At 43.0% G+C, this 17787-nt stretch overlaps 1 protein-coding gene across 1 annotated transcript in view; it reads left to right on the top strand.

Moving 5' to 3' along the window:
• Positions 1 to 17787, top strand: part of DNAH14 (dynein axonemal heavy chain 14) — a 471830-nt gene that overhangs the window by 16065 nt on the left and 437978 nt on the right. The window contains exon 5 of the mRNA XM_045010332.1: positions 7358 to 7492. Within this exon, the coding sequence (XP_044866267.1) occupies positions 7358 to 7492 (135 nt within the window). The remainder of the gene's footprint in view (positions 1 to 7357; positions 7493 to 17787) is intronic.

Raw genomic sequence — 17787 nt, 5'->3', positions numbered from 1 at the left:
ATTTTTATGATGATCAGAAAAAATTGCTTTCTGTGCATTCGTGACAAGAAGGCCACAAATCATGAATACTTCTGTTTCAATTACCATCACATTCTAACTCATGCTCTTAAATTTAAACTATTTATTTCTGACTGTGCTGTTAGTATTTGGCATAATACAGTGATTATAAATCACTTGTCCCCTGTAAAAATAGTGTAGTATTAATGTTTGTTCATTCTGCCTCTGCACAAGATGTTATAATGGAATTGGATTAAGTTTTGCTTGCTTACTGGGAGTGTGACACATTTTGGAATCATTAACAAATGGTGCTATTTCATTGAGTGCTTGTGCATCTGTGTTCCACTTTAGGGGTGTGTGCACCCAGTGTACTCAAGCCAGAGAATTCTGCGGATCACATGTCCTGTACCTCCTGGCAAGCTCCAACCCCTCTGTGGTTCCTTCTCACTGTGACTATAAGCTAGAGCTCCCTGTGTTCTGTCATGGTCTCTTTCTCTCATCTTAAGAGATTTTTTCCTTTGTAAATAGGTAATAGTATCATTTTTAGCACTTCAGTGTGTGTTTCTTTTTATTTTTTTTTCCACCCTGCCAAAATTGCTCTCTTTTAGTCTGAGAGGTGAAACACTGGCTTTATGCTGTCTCTGGGATTTAAACACTGCCCCTCTTGCAGGGTGTCTATCCCTGACAATGACAGCTGCACCTCTTGCTTATTGTGGTTGGGGGAAGTTCACTTTGTCAGAAAGATGTGGCATCTATTGTGCCTTTTAAAAAGAGGACTCAGAAGTCAAGAGAGCTTCATCTGAGGAAGTACGTAATAGAGCAGGCAATGAGACCATCCTCTTCCTCAGTACTGCCTGATATAGTAAGATCTCAAACTACTACTCCTAAAAGTGCCTTCTTCATTCAAGCTCTCAAAAACATGAGAGAGTGGGATCTGTCTATTATGAGAAAATGGAAGCTCTCCCCATCTCTGTGCTCTTCTCAGAAACAACCAACACCTGAAACTCAACCTAAACCAATAAAGAGCTCTTTGGGTCTTAAAAAGGATTCTGAACACAGACATTCTTCTAAAAACCTTCCCCAGGCTCTTATCCATACCAAGGTTAGAGCATCATTTTTGGCCTGACACTCCCTAGTACCATCTCAGTTCTGGCACTGTCTGGCCTCTTACAGACTTATGATCCAGCAACTCTCTGTGGCTCCTGGATTATTGGCACTGACTACACCTGAGGCTTATGCTGCAGGTGTAGATGTATGCCTGTCAGTACCATAGTCTGCTGTGATTCAGCCACATTGACTATGATAGTGGCATATCTGTTCTGAGGTCAGCACCAGAATTGGTACTGGTTTCACTCTCTGTATTGGCACTGACTGTAGTCTCGGCACTAACGTTGACTCACTTTGTGACTGGCACCACTGCAGCTTTTGGTCTTGGTACCAACTGTTTCAAACACCTGATTGGTGCACCTCTAGTGGTTGATACTGAAGCAAATACAACCATTGGCACCAAAGTCACACCATGCACAGTTCTCTGTACATGTCACCATAGCACTGATGTTTGGTTCTGTGCTGACTTTGAGGCAGCCCCCTATGCTGTTGTCAGCTAAGCCTTATTTGTTTAAGCGGCAAGCAGAACAGCATGGTGCATAATCTACCCATTGTGCCGTGACTTCTCCAGTGACATAAGACTATTGTATGTCCTTCTCTGAGTCAGATTACAGTAGCAGTGGTTCCCAAACTACTTCTTGCTGTGACCCCCTTTGGTGTCACCTCTGTTATGGTGACCTCCAAGGGTCTGAGAGGTGAGGGGTGTGATGCTGGAAAACCAGGTGCTGGCTCTTGCCAAGGTTTTAGGCCTCAGATAGGCACTGACAAATTCATTGCTGGCAGCCAGTCTGTTTTACCTGTGTGTTAATGTGATTAAGATGGGTATTAACATAAAACAATATGTTTAGTATTTAGACTTTATGAAATGCATGCAAGTTGCTGAATGCATTAATCTCACTTGTAATATCTTTATCACATGCTGTAAAGCAAAAACCTAAATATTACCTTATAAGTGTAAAAATGTTTGCCCTGAAACTGTCAGCCTATCAGAAGGGAAAGTCTCTTGCCCATCAGGCAGGACTACCAAAACTGAATGGGCCATTGTGGGACATCATAATACAAAGACTTTGCTAATTGCCCCTCCACAGGCTGAGAGCAAAAGGGCTCGTTCCATTAGCTTGTATTCTGGAAGAAGGACATAAAGATAGTGAACAGAACATTTTTTATCTCTTTTGGTGTTTGGACTCTGACAGCTGGAGCTGTGAAACAGAAGCAGATTCCCCAGGGTCAAGCTGGGATAGCCCTAAAAGACATTCAGTGCTGACAGATTACTATAACCCTCACCTTTTGGAACCATAGACTGTAACTCATTTGTGTTTATATGTTTGCCTGCTTTAACCTGTAAATAACTTTCTCATTTCTTTTTCCTAGTTAATAAATCCTTAGCTTGGTATAGGATTGGCAATAAGCATTGTCTTTAGTGTGAGATCAAAGGTACCAATTGACCTGGGGTAAGTGACTGGTCTCTTGGGCCTGGAAGCAACTTGAATCTTTTATGATCTCTGGTATATAGCAATCAACTATTGCTAAGACCAGCTTGCCTGGGAGACAAAACAGACTGGAATGCCCAAGAGAACTGTCTGTGATTTCATGGTAAAACTGTTAAGAATGCTTCAGGAGTTCACATTTGTTACTGTGTTGTTGAAATGCTTATTAACATTGGTCTTGTGGGAGATCTTCTTTGAGTTTCTTACTGGCCACCCATGCTATGCCCACACTGGCCTTGTTGGGCTCCCTGGGGAGGCCCTTGGTCCTTGAGTATGGTTTTGCTTATCCAGACATAGATTTCCTTCACTTTGGCTGACTTCGCAGGCTCCTCAGCCATCTCATGTACTGTTCTTTTGCACCTTGCCAGGACCTATTGAGGAAAAGAGAGTTATAGGCAGAGACGGACTCCTCCTGATCCATCTAAGTGCCCTGTGGGTACTAAGCAGCTGTTTTGATGGTTTGATTGAGGATGCCAGACCAGTTTTCATGATTCCAGTGTCTTCTCCCTCTTTGTTCACAAACAATCCTATTTCTTCAGTGCTTGGTCCCAAATTACTTTGGACCAATGGGTCTTATGCACAGTGGAAGTTGGATGCATCCTTCAGTTTGTTTTTTCCCTCTCCTTCCCCATCACTTTCAGGGACCATTCTCACAAGGCCCTCCTCCTACATGAGGTTCAATTTCTCATCCTGGTGGGAGTCATAGACGAGATGCCTCAGTGTCAAAGAGGAACGGGATTCTATTAATCCCAAAAGCACAGGAAGGTTTCAGGCCAATTTTAGACCTATGTCAACTCAACCGATATCTAAAAAGATAAAGTTTTGCAGGATCATGTTGGCTTTCGTTATCCCCTCCCTGGAGACTGATATGCCGCCCTCAACTTAAAGGATACCTATGTCCATGTGGTGATTTATCAAGGCCACAGAAAATATTTCAGATTCCTGTCATCTCATTACCTGTTCACGGTGCTGCCCTTCGGCCTGTCAACAGTGCCTTGGATTTTTATAGAATGTATGATGGTGGTAGGTTAGGAATCAAGTCTATCTCTGCCTGGATGACTGACTTTTGTGTGAAGCCATTCCAGGATTCAGTTATTGTCCAGTGTAACTCTCATTCAGTCAACTTTCAAGGCACTGGGTCTGTTGATCAATTCAGAAAACATCTATCCTTTCGCCAGTTAAGAGGATAGAATTTATAGGGACAGTGTTGGACTCTACCCCAGCTAGAGCTTTCCTTCCAGAGTCAAGGTTTCAGACAATTTGATCCATTGTTTTAGATCTCAAGACTTATCCAATCACAGCTGCATGGAATTTAGAGGTTTCTGGGATGCATGGTCTCTTGAACATCTGCAATCCAGTATGTCATGTTGCATCTCAGGATTCTACAAAATTGGCTGACTTCAATATTTTTTCTGAGCCATTCCCATTGGAAAACATGTATCTCTCACATTTTAGACTCTTTAGACTGGTAGATAAACCTTGCCAATACTTGTGTAGGCGTTCATTTAGTCCCTCAATTATTGGGAATAATATTCAAGGATGCAGCTACCCTGTTTTGGGGGGCTCATTTGGGTTCTCTTCAGTCTCAGGGGTTATGGTATACAAAGGACCTAATTCTTTACTTAAATGTCAGGGAGTTGACAGCTATCCAGCTGGAAGTTCAGGTTTTCCTACCCCATGTCCAGAGAAAAAGACTCACTCTCACAGACAACATAGCAGCAGTGTTCTGTCTTGACAAGGAAGGACGCACTCATCCTTGCTCTGCCAAGTGGCAACTTGTCTATGGGATTTTTGGATTGCCAACTTGATCTGTATGAAAGCTACTTACCTTGCAGGAATGCAGAATGAACTGGAAGATCACCTAGACAGGTCATTTGCAAGTTGCCATGAGTGGTCCTTTTGTTGCGATGTAGCCAGATCCATTTTCCAAATCTGGAGAACTCCCCAGGTAGATCTGTGTGTTATGAGATACAACAGGAAATGCTACCAGTTTTATTCCTTACAAGGTCACAGTCTGGGTTCCCTAATGGATGCTTTCCTATTGCTCAGGATATGTATGCTAGTAGGTTAAATGGCTGTACTGTACTGCAAAGAACTGGGGTGGTTTTTTTTGTTTTTTGTTTTTTTTGTTTAGCTGTTCAGAAGATTCTTTTGAACAGCAGGAAACTGTTTACTAGGAATACTTACCAGTGTAAATGGAAACATTTCTTGGGTTGAGTAGAGGTTCATAACTTCCTCCCCTCAGCAGAAAAGATACAGGATATTTTATCTGCTTCATTGTAAGGAATTTGAACTGTCTATTAACGCTCTAAAAGTACATTTATCTAGTATCTCAGCTATACATCCTCCTGTCCCATGAAGACTAATGTTCTCTCACCCTATAGTGGTTATATTTTTAAAAGGGATAGCAGAATCTATTTCCTCATCAAACAGACCATTCCTCCTTGGAACCTGAATCTGGTATTACTAGTTCTAATGGGACCTCCATTTGAGGCTCTTTCGTCCACCTTTTCAGCAAAAGTTTCTTTCTTGGTGGCTATTACTTCTGCAAGGAGAGTCAGTGAACTGCAGGCTCTGATGGTGAGGCCCCTGTACACTATATTCTTTAAAGACTAAGTGTTCATGCGGTTCTATCCAAAATGTATTCCAAAGGTGATGTCCAGTATCCACGTTAACCAGACTGTCCATTTATCTATCTTATCCCCTAAGCTGCATACATGTAAGGATGTCTTCATACACAGGATGGCCTCATACACAAGATGTCTGTCATGCCCACTCTTTCTGTATAGACAGAGCAAAATCCTTTTAGATCATCTCCATGTCTATTTATATTCTGTACAGACAGTATGAAAGGACAGGAGGGTTCAGCTCAAAGATGGTCTCATTGGATAACTTCATGTATAACCACAGATTATGAGATAGCAAACTCACTACCTCCTTCATAAGTGTCAGCTTATTTCACAAGGGTACCAGCAACTTTCTTGACCTTCTTGAGAGATTTTCCTGCAGAAGACATCCGTAGAGCAGTGACCTGCTCATCGGTGCATACTTTCTCCAAGCACTGTGCTATTACCATAGCCTCCAGAGCTGACTCAAACTTTGGGAAAGCAGTCCTAAGGTCTTTATTCAAATAGAATCCCAATCCCACCACCATTCCGTATTGCTTGGGAGTCACTGAGGTGGAATAGACATTTGCAGACACTCGAAAAAGAAGAAAATGGTTACTTGAGATGCTGCACATGTTTGTCTCATGATCCAATCTTCTCCTCCTCTGCTTCAGAATCTATTCTATCATGATTCCATTGTGAAGGTACTGAAGGAGGGTTGGGATGGCTCTGCCCTTTATAGGCTGGCCTGGGGCACAAGGGTGCATGTTCCACCCCAACAGGTCTGGCTACACAGAACTCTCCGGCTCCAGGTGCACTGGGCATGCACACAGCTGAGTGGAATAGACATATGCAACACACTTTTTTTTTTTAACCTTTATTTGATGAAAAGACACTGAGAGGTATGATCCCTATGTTTTTTACAGTTCAAAGTATCAACTACAAAGTGTGTACAAAATATATTTATCCAGGTGAAAAATTTACCTCCACATATCAAAATTACATGCACGTGTAATTCTAATCTATGTAAAATAAATCTTCTCTAAGTCTGTGTATTCAAGTTGACAAGATATTTTATGGTGAACTTCCTGAGAGGAGAGTGATAAAAATAGTTTATAACCCTCACCTAAAGGCTGAAAAATACTACCTTCTTCCCTCCAAATGTATTTTAAATAAATACAAAATAAAATCACGTCTGGAAAGAATAAAAGCTTTATAAAAATGTGTAGAAGTTTTGCAGTTAACTTTGGTGGGTGAAAAATCAGGCACTTAAGCCCTAAGCCAAAGCTCATTTGGAGTCGGGGGAGGGGGAAGACCATTCTCAGGGAGTTCAATTGGCTTTGGACCAGTCCTTAAATGAGGCTGAAAGGAAGGGCCGATGAGCCAAGGGACTATAGCAGACATTTTTTTATAAGCAAAATAAATGGAAATTGAGGATTCTAAGTGACTTGCAGAATTGGGCCCATGGTGATGGCATGCCATGATTCAATGATTGAACAAAGCACAGAAGCACATGTTTTATTTTAAATGTGTGTAAGTCTGATTGATTAAACATGTTTAAGGCCTTTGTTTATTAGGGATACACTTAAGCATATGCTTAAGTGCTTTGCTGCATTGGGCCCATAAAGAAGTAGGTACTGGGTTCTTTTTCTCTGTGAAAGTGAAAAAGTTTAATCCTTAATGGCCCATTCATGTTCTATTAATATCACAGCTCTCATTGACTGCAAGTAGAATCAAATGTGATGGAAGTTTAAATGCAAGAGCAAAATATAAAGAGACAAGTAACACTCTTACTTTTTTCAAAACTGTTGAAGGTAAAATACATGTTCAGACTATTCGCTTTAATACTGATTGGTCCATTGTAACAGCAAAAGAAGTTTAATGTGGATTTCCAGTGCGTTCATTGGGGTGAAGGAGGGGAGTACTTATGATTTTTTTTTAAACTTTTTTTTTTACTATGAACATGTTATAGTCTTTACATACAGTGATATTTTAAAAATTCATTTAAATTAGAATGTTCTTTGAAAAAATATAAATTGCATAAATGTAAATGAGAATGTATATTAACTGTAAAATTGTAACTTTTTTTTCAGAAAACAAGTGAGGCCTCACGATCTACTGTCAGTAGCATAATACTTGTATTTAAACTGTTTGTTACAGATGATGATAAAGAGACTGAACTTCAAACAGTTGTTTCAGAACCAAGTTGCCATACAAAGATCTGTAAACAACAGAAAGCTGGAACATCTCATAACAAACCTATTAGGGAAAAAGTTTACTCTTACGATAGAACAGGTACGTAAATCTTAGTAGCACAGAGACAAATTATTTTCTCAGTTATGCCATCGAAAACAATGGAGTTACTCCAGATGCAAACTGATGTAACCAAAAAATATTTGTCTCCATGTCTTTTTGGGAACAGTTGTGTACTTGGTTAAAAATTCTGTGGGATAGTTCTAGTTAAGATGGCACTTTAATTCTGAAAGACATGTCAGCGGTTTATAACTTTCCCTGCAAATTACCTTTAGGGTTGATATTTTTCACACTTTGTCTCAGTCCAGAAATGATTTTGCTTGTAGGGTTAAAAATGTGTTTGTTTATGAGTTCTCAGATGTTAAAAACATTATTCAGATGACTGTCTAGGTTCTTACGTTGGCTTTTAGCATTCTGACAATTCAGGTTTAAAACTTCAGTTATGGCATGTACTGGAGTCTACATTGCAATGATCTACTCTGGTACTATCTAGATGGATTGAGACTGGATTTGGACATCCAGTGTATGGTATGGCACCTTTGTTTGAGGTGCCACCATTCAGCCCAAGGGATGAGCCTTTTTCAGATTCTGATGTCTCAGAGCAGGGCTCCTTTTCTGCCCTCCACTCACTGAGCCAGCATTTGGATGAAGCCTCCTGGGATGCTACCAGGCATTCTAGGATCAGGGGTTCTGAATATCCATGGGGAACCTTTCCTTGTCTGCCCATTTTTCGTGGGCCTTCTGGAATCGTTAGGGGCACTTCGGAGAGCAGTTTTGCAGGTCTCCAACTACCAAGAAAACCCAACACCCACTGGTACCGCACCATTCTCAGACACCATCTGACCAGCCCTTGGTACTTCAGAATTGCCATCTGGTACCTCATGCTCTTCCTTTGGTACCGTATACACCCTCACCACAGGGAAACAGTCAAGATCAGCAGGATCCCCAGGTGGAGGGAACCTTGCCTCATCAGCTAAGTTATTTTAATCTCCTGATGAAGCAGTGATGTCCCTCTTCCCTCCTCCCCCTATATTAACAACGTTCGTGGCTTTCAAGACCACATGGAATGCCTGGCAGAATCCTTCCAGATTCCATTAGAGGAAGTGTAGGAGACTTAAGTCTTTGGGACATTTTGAATATTGCCCTCTCAGACAGTGAGGCCCGGGTATCATCTGATCGTAAAGTCTGCAAACACCTGGCACTATTCAGCCCACCTGTAGGTGAGCAGATAAAGAAGTACTATGTCCCCTTTAAGGATATGGAGAATTTTTTTTGTTGCACCGCGCTCCCAATTCTTTGGTTGTGGATGTGGCAAATGAAAGGAATAGACATTAGCATTTCATTCTTTCACCTTATGAGAAGGAGTCCAAATGGTTAGATCTCCTGGGAAGGAAAAGCTACACCATGTTGTCCCTCCCGTTCTTATTGGCAAAGTATGACTACAACACTTTTAAGTTCACTCTTTATTTAACATCTGTTACCGAATCAGCAGGAACAATTTCAGGCTCTCATTTCAGAGTCAGCTGATAGCCAACACCCTTCCTCCAAGTTGCCCTAGATACCATGGATACAGCTTCTAGATCCCTAGCCATGACCCTGGTCAAGCAGAGAGCTTCTGGTCTCCCAAGACAGGTGCAGAATATGTTGAAGACCTTACCTTTAAAGGAACCCAAACTATTCATTTCTGACACAGATTCCTCCTTTCACTCCCTGAGGGACTTGACAGCTATCTAGCAGTCACTGGGAATTTATGTCCCTGAAACAAAGGTGATTTAGTGGGTCTCATACCTCATTGTGGTCTAGGCTGTTCCAATACAACCTCCCACAGACTTTTCCCAGACCCTTTGACTTTCAAAGAAGGAGATCTAGGCCTCAAAAGAAGGGACCTCAGTCTTTCACAGTAACATCAACTGCACCTCCCTCCAAGAAACAATGCCTCGGTTGAGTGCTTTAAGCTTCCTACCCTTTCAGAACCTGTGCTGAATGATTCCATCCAATCCCCCCTTTGGGGATTGACTGTCCAGCTTCCTTCTTGTCTGGGAACAGATTACCTCACAGATGGATTTCTGAGGTCATCAGTGTGTGGTATTCCATAAACTTTCACTCTATCCCCCTTCCCTGTCCCTCTTCAGGGACTTCTTACACAAGAACCTCTTGAAACAGGAGGGCCAGTCTATCCTACTCTTGAGGGGTGATCAAGCAGGTTTCCCCTGAGTTTGTTGGAAGAGGCTTTTGTTCCAGCTATTTCCTAGTTTCCAAGAGGCTTAGATAATTGCAATTGATCCTTGATCTGAGAAAGTTGAGCACCTGCATTTCAGGATGGGAACGTTAGCCACTATAATAAATCTCTAGATCCGGAAGATAGGTATCCTAGAGGTCAGGGGTGACAAACCAACTTTCATGTAGTCATCCATCCATCGCACAGATGTTTTCTACGATTCAAAATTGGTCAAACTCTACTAGTACTGAGACCTTCCCTTTGGGCTCTCTTCAGAGCACAGGGTCTTTATAAAGCTTCTCTCAGCAGTGATAGCCCTTTTATGTTAATGGGCTATAGTAGTAGTCCCATACCTAGATGATTGGCTCCTCAAGCGTCAATCAGCTGTAGAAGTCTAGTTTGCAGCATCCAAGGCTATAGCCCTATTTTTGTCTCTGGGCCTTCACATCAATCAAAAGAAGTCTACATTGACACCAATCCAGAGAAATAGACTTCGTTGAGCCTCTCTAGACTCACTAGCCACCAGAGCCTAACTCCCCAAATTGGATTCTCCAATGTTCAGTCTAATCTCAATGATACTACACTGCCCACAAACAACTGTAAGGTCCTGCCTACAACCTTTGGGGCACGTGTTGGCCTCCATGTTTACCATGCCTTACATGAGACTGCACTTCAGGTACCTTCAGACATGACTACAAATCTATGTATACCTCAAACATACATGGTCTCTCCAAACTTATTATGGTACCTCAAAGTTCTGGACTCTCTCAGATGGTAGAAGTATCCATTGAAATATTATTTGTGAACCCCATTCTCTGGACCCCATCCTCCATCAAAGATTCTTCAATAGATGCTTCTATTTTGGGATGGGGAGCCCGCCTCTAAGGGGGTACAATCCAGGGCAGTAGTCCACACAAGAGGTTTTGCTCTATATCAACATTCTGAAGCTGCGAGCAGTGAGATACACTTCCTTCACACCATACAGTGCCACTCCGCCAGGGTAATGCTGTACAGCAGGCCAGCAATGTGTTGTATCCCCTGACTAGGTGAAGTAAGATCCCAGTCCTTATACACAGAGTTGCTAAGGCTTTGGAACTTTGCATGTTCCATGAGAGAGAAATTTCAGCAGTCTTCCAGGTCTCGAGAATACAGATGCAAACTCTCTGAGCAGACACTTCCTCAGGATCACAGCATCTTCCAGACCTGGAGTTCCCCAGAAGTAGACCTCTTTCCCACCTTGAGGAACGTGAAATGCTGCCTTTTCTTCTCTAAGAGAGAATATGGCTGTAGTAAGAGGAGGGCCTAAGATATAAGCCTTGGTATCAGAGGCCCGGTATGAGGCCTGAGGCCTAAACTAAAGTAATGGTCAAGACTTTGCTAACATAAATCAAAGTTAAGCTGTGAGCCAGAGGCAGGCCCTGCTCACAGAAGCTGGCAAGGAAAGGGCTGATGCTGCAAGAAGATACGTACCTAAAAGGTACTGAACACTAGATATCAGAACATTCACATACTTGCACATTCCACACAGATAACAAAGAACAGGCTGGCCCATCCCAATGACAGGGGCAAAAGGGTAAAATGATGGATAGAGTTGTTTTGATCGAACCAACATGTACAAGGTGAGAGGCGGCACCTTAATACGTAGAGAGGTTGTACCTTGCTACGTAGAGGGGTTGCACCTCAATACGTCAGGTGTGATGTGTAACTTGTTTGTATCTTTGTATAAGAATGCATCCCGGGGGCGGTGTCTTTGTCCGGCCGAGGGGGCAGTGGAAAGTCCCGCCACTGACTGAGCCGGGTCCATTGCCAAGAGGCACTTTCTCGTAGTATGCCCTGAATTAGGCTAAGAAACCTACAGGGAACTGCAATTGTGTCCGAGGTCGCAATAAACCTAGCCAACGTGGCTTTGCATCTTACTGGACTCTGTGATTATTGGGGGTTCTCGTCGGGTCTGCTGTGCCAGCTATCTGCGCAGAGCTGGGGCAGCACACAGAGGGAACACACGCACGCAGCCAAGTGATATCAACATTGGAGAAAGCAGAGCACCATACCATTCCCCCTGTACAGAAGCTCATCCCGCAGTGGGACCTCAGTTTGGTTCTTAATGCTCTAAGGAAACCTCCCTTTGAACCAATGGCTATCTGCTCACTCTTCCACCTCTCCCTCAAGATGACATTCCTCATAGCTATCACCTCAGCTAGATGAACGGAAAAGCTCAGTCCCTTATGGCTGACCCACTATATACCACCTTCTATAAAGACAAAATTTATACTGCGTCGTCCTTCTGAATTCTTCTTGAAGGTCCCTTTGGAATACAGTAGAGCCTCAGTTACGAACATCTCAGGAAAGGAGGTTGTTCATAACACTGTGTTGGACAATATCATAGTTCGGTGGCCCATGAAAACAGGCCTGAATGCTAGTTGGACAGGGCAAATGTACTTTCTGCGGTCCTGCACTCCCTGCTGTCCTTCATTCCTGTGTAACAGCTCCAAGTTGCATGGTGAATGAGGGGGAGGAGTAAAGGGAACCCAGAAGTTGTTTGCACTGTTCAATGTTTGTTATGCATTATATTATTACTGGTTTAGGCATTTTAATAGCAACTGGGCTGCCTGATAGGTCTTTAATATTGGTGTTTTTGTAATACAGCATGTTAAAAATAAAGGTTTTTATTTTATTAAGAAAGTTTATTACCGTGACTGCATCACATCATATATAGTAATATATATATTTCAAGGAATAAAGACATAAGGCACAACTGGGAAATTCTTTCCATGCTCAATTTCTTAATACATCTTTTCAAGTCAGTCCATAATGAAAATCCAGTATTCATGTCACACAAACGACTGTTCCGCTCCATTGTATAAGTAGTCATTTCATCCATAATTTAAAAATTGTGACAATCACATCCAACCCATTTGTAATGTACAGCAACTAGTTCATTTACTGTTAACTTTGCTGTACAAATACATTCAGAAATGTACTAATCTCCCTTCTCTTTTGATCCATGCAAATCCATAATGTGAGCACACAGAGCATCGCTGATTTCTGTTGCATGTGAGCATCCTGCTCCAGCTATGACAGGTGCATTTTCTGGCTGAGTGTACCGGTTCAGCAATCCATTACTATCAGAGGTCCGCTCAGTGACAAATGGCTCACCTTTGGATTCACAAACTTTGTGAAGAGCACAGCAAGCCACAATAACGTGGACAGCATTGATGTAATTGGAATCCAAATGGTTCTGTAAACAGCACCAGCAGGATTTCAAGCACAGAATCACAGAAATGTAGTGTGAAAGGGACCTCAAAAAGGCATTAAGCCTTGCGATTTGAGGCAGGCCCAAGTAAACAGAGACCATCCCTGACTGGTGTTAGTCCAACCTGTTCTTCAAAATCTCCAGTGATGGGGATTCTTAACCATATCCCCCCTTAGTCATCTCTTTTCCAAGCTGAAAAGTCCCAGTTTTACTAATCTCTCCTCATATGGGAGCTGTTCCATACCCCTAATCATTTTTTGTTGGCCTTTTCTGTACCTTTTCCAATTCCAATAAATCTTTTTTTTTTTTTTTTTTTTTTGAGACGGGGCGACCAGATTTGCATGCAGTATTCAAGATGTGGGCGTACCATAGGTTTATATGGAGGCAATATGATATTAACTGTCCCTTTCCTAATGATTCCCAACATTAGCTTTTTTGACTGCTACTGTACATTGAGTGGATATTTTCAGAGAACTATCCACAGTGACTCCAAGATCTTTCCTGAGAGGTAACAGCTAATTTAGAGCCCATCATTTTGTATGTATATTTGGGATTATGTTTTCCAATATGCATTACTTTGCATTTGTCAACATTGAATTTCATCTGCCATTTTGTTGCCCAGTCACTCAGTTTTGTGAGATCCCTTTGTAACTCTTTGCAAACAATCTTTGCCCTTCAGTCCTCTGGACCCTCACCCATTCTCCATGAGTTCTCAAATATAATTGCTAATGGTTGCAAGATTGCTTTAGCTAGTTTCTTAAGTACTCTAGCATGAATTTCATCAGGTCCTGACCACCTAAATATACCTAACTTCTCTAGATAGTCTTTAACTGGCTCTTTCCTTATTTTGGCTTTTGTTTTTGCACTTTGTTGCTAATATTAATTGTGTTGAGTATCTGGCCACCATTAACCTTTTTAGTGATGGCTGAAGGAAAATAAACATTAAACACTTCAGCCTTCTTGAGGTGATCAGTTATTAGCTTTCCTTCCCCGTTAAGTAGAGGACCGTCAGGAGCCCTTTAATTAACCTCTTCTTGTGTCTACATGCATATGCTGTTTTGTACTCCTCCTTAGCAATTTGCCTGTTTCCACTTTTTGTAAGATTCCTTTTTGATTTTCAAGTCAATTAAAGGGCTCCTGACGGAGCCATACTGGCATCTTCCTATTTTTCCTTGGCATTGGGATAGCTTGGAGTTGTGCTTTTAATATTGACTCCTTGATAAATTGCCAGCTGTCCTGAATTCCTTTGTTCCCTAGATTTTCTTCTTATGGGACCTCACCTACCAGTTCTCCAAGTTTTTGTTAGTCTGTTTTGAAGTCCGTTATCCTTATTCTGTTTCTCTCACTCCTTCCTTTCCCTAGAGTCATGAAATCTATCACTTTCACACAAAATTGTCTTCCACCTTCATATTCACTACCAATTCCTCCCTTTTGGTCAGAATCAAGTCTAAAATCGCTGTCTCCCAGGTTACTTCCTCCACTTTCTGAAACAAAAAGTTGTCCCCACTGCATTCCAAATATTTAGTGGAAATGGTCTATTTTCTCATATTGCTTTTCAAGCAGATTTCTGGGTAAAGTCCCCCATTTCTACCAGGTTTTGGATATTTATTTATTCTAGAAATGCCTCATCTAGTTCCTCTTTCTGATTTATTGGTCTATAGTAGACCCTTACCATGAAGTCACCTGTGGTTTTTTGTTGTTTTTTAAACTCCTTTTACTTCTGCCAAACACACATTCAACTCAGCAGATGTAGAATGGTAAAGTGTAACTCAATCTTCTTTTGTCAGGGCCTCCAAGATCAGGATATGGTTTCATAAACCAGGCAAAAGGGGTCCCTGAGGTCCCTTATAAAAACAGTGGTGAAAGTTACTCCATTTATGACAATATAATTTAGTTGGAATAGCTTTCCCGCCTGTCCAGGAAGGTAGAATCTCAATCAGCTGAAAATCTTGGTGTCATGAACTTTTCCAGTGAAACTCATATTGGCATCCATAATTTGGCCTCAGTGGTTGACAAGAGCCCGTATAACATGGAGTAGTGCCCTTGGTGATTTATGTACTCTTGTGCTCCTTGAAGAGGGCAAACTATGGGCATATGAGTCCCATGGCACAATTAGGAAACCCCATTATCTCAAAGTCAGCAGCTACTTAGGGACATTGTTCATGCTCACCACCTTTGGGTAGATTACATACCTGATTGCCTTGGAAACCTCTGCACCACAGCCCCAGCAGTCGACTTGCCAACACCAAGTTGGTAATCAAAGGAGATGTCAGGAGTGGCTAGCTACCAGATGGTTATAGCAACCCACTTCTGGAGCAGCCTGGCTGCCTTCCTGTGTGTGTCATGATGCTGGAGGACGGCTTCACAAAGCTCTAGAAATGTTGCTTTCTTCATGGGGAAAGTTCTGGAGCCACTGCTTTGGTCATCCCAGGTGAGCATGACAATGTGATCCTAACAGTCTGTGTTTGTGGCCCTGCTCCAGAAGCACCAGTCTACCTAGGGGGCAATAGTATATATACCGCGAGCTGTGACCAGGATCAATTGGAGTCTGCTGCATCTGTATTGTCATTGTCGTCCTCCTCTTAAAGTCCTTTTAAAGACTTCCTTTAAAAAGTGGAAGTCAAATCCTAGTGAGGCAAATAGAAAGGAGCATAAACACTGCCAAATTAAGAGCAAGAGTATAATAAGAAAAGCCAAAGAGGAGTTTGAAGAACGGCTAGCCAAAAACTCCGAAGGTAATAACAAAATGTTTTTTAAGTACATCAGAAGCAGGAAGCCTGCTAAACAACCAGTGGGGCCCCTTGACGATCGAAATACAAAAGGAGCGCTTAAAGACGATAAAGTCATTGCGGAGAAACTAAATGGATTCTTTGCTTCAATCTTCACGGCTGAGGATGTTAGGGAGATTCCCAAACCTGAGCTGGCTTTTGTAGGTGACAAATCTGAGGAACTGTCACAGACTGAAGTGTCACTAGAGGAGGTTTTGGAATTAATTGATTAAACTCAACATTAACAAGTCACCGGGACCCGATGGCATTCACCCAAAGTTCTGAAAGATGGCATTCACCCAAAGTTCTGGTGCAGAATTATTAACTAAGGTTTGTAACCTGTCCTTTAAATCGGCTTCGGTACCCAATGACTGGAAGTTAGCTAATGTAATGCCAATATTTAAAAAGGGCTCTAGAAGTGATCCCGGCAATTACAGACTGGTAAGTCTAACATTGGTACCGGGCAAATTAGTCGAAACAATAGTTAAGAATAAAATTGTCAGACACATAGAAAAACATAAACTGTTGAGCAATAGTCAATGTGGTTTCTGTAAAGGGAAATCGTGTCTTACTAATCTATTAGAGTTCTTTGAAGGGGTCAACAAACATGTGGACAAGGGGGATCCAGTGGACATAGTGTACTTAGATTTCCAGAAAGCCTTTGACAAGGTCCCTCACCAAAGGCGCTTACGTAAATTAAGCTGTCAAGGGATAAAAGGGAAGGTCCTTTCATAGATTGAGAACTGGTTAAAAGACAGGGAACAAAGGGTAGGAATTAATGGTAAATTCTCAAAATGGAGAGGGGTAACTAGTGGTGTTCCCCAAACAGGGCCGCCCAGAGGGGGGGGCAAAGGGGGCAATTTGCCCCGGGCCCCGGGCTCCGCAGGGGCCCCCAAGAGAAGAGCGGAGGCTCCCGCCTCCGCCCCCCTCCTGGAGCCTCAGCGCATCAAGCGCCGAGTCTCCGGCTGAGCCCCTGAGCCCCGCCCCGCTCAGAGCGACGTGGGGAGGGGGCGGGGCAGCTGCCTCCGCTCGGCGTGGAGCTCACAGCCCCGCCCCTTCACCACGCGGCTCTGAGCGGGACGGAGCTCAGGCCCTGCCGGAGACGCGCTCGGGTAAGAGGCTGGGGCTGGGGCCGGGAAGTGGGACCCGCCGCCGCCGAAGCGCAGCCTGGTCTTCGGCGGCGGGGGGCCCCTTCTGTTCCGGGACCCGCCGCTGAAGTGCCCTGAAGGCCCGCGGCGGGGACCCCCCCCCGCCACCGAATTACCGCCGAAGACCGGGCTGCGCTTCGGCGGCGGGTCCCGCTTCGGCGGTAATTTGGCGGCGGGGGGCTCCCGCCGCGGGTCTTCGGGGCACTTTGGCGGCGGGTCCCGGAACGGAAGGGCCCCCCGCCGCCGAAGACCCCGGGCCCCCGGAATCCTCTGGGCGGCCCTGTCCCCAAAGGTCAGTCCTAGGACCAATCCTATTCAACTTATTCATAAATATCTGGAGAAAGGGGTAAACAGTGAGGTGGCAAAGTTTGCAGATGATACTAAACTGCTCAAGATAGTTAAGACCAAAGCAGATTGTGAAGAACTTCAAAAAGATCTCACAAAACTAAGTGATTGGGCAACAAAATGGCAAATGAAATTTAATGTGGATAAATGTAAAGTAATGCACGTTGGAAAAAATAACCCCAACTAAACATACAATATGATGGGGGCTAATTTAGCTACAACGAGTCAAGAAAAAGATCTTGGAGTCATTGTGGATAGTTCTCTGAAGATGTCCACGCAGTGTGCAGAGGCGGTCAAAAAAGCAAACAGGATGCTAGGAATCATTAAAAAGGGATAGAGAATAAGACTGAGAATATATTATTGCCTTTATATAAATCCATGGTACGCCCACATCTTGAATACTGTGTACAGATGTGGTCTCCTCACCTCAAAAAAGATATACTGGCACTAGAAAAGGTTCAGAAAAGGGCAACTAAAATGATTAGGGGTTTGGAGAGGGTCCCATATGAGAAAAGATTAAAGAGGCTAGGACTCTTCAGCTTGGAAAAGAGGAGACTAAGGGGGGATATGATAGAGGTATATAAAATAATGAGTGATGTTGAGAA

This window comes from Mauremys mutica, chromosome 3 (genome assembly GCF_020497125.1).
Source record: "Mauremys mutica isolate MM-2020 ecotype Southern chromosome 3, ASM2049712v1, whole genome shotgun sequence".
Classification (NCBI taxonomy): Eukaryota; Metazoa; Chordata; order Testudines; family Geoemydidae; genus Mauremys; species Mauremys mutica.
Note: the sequence above shows the minus strand (reverse complement) of the source record. Positions and strands in the feature narration are given on the sequence as shown.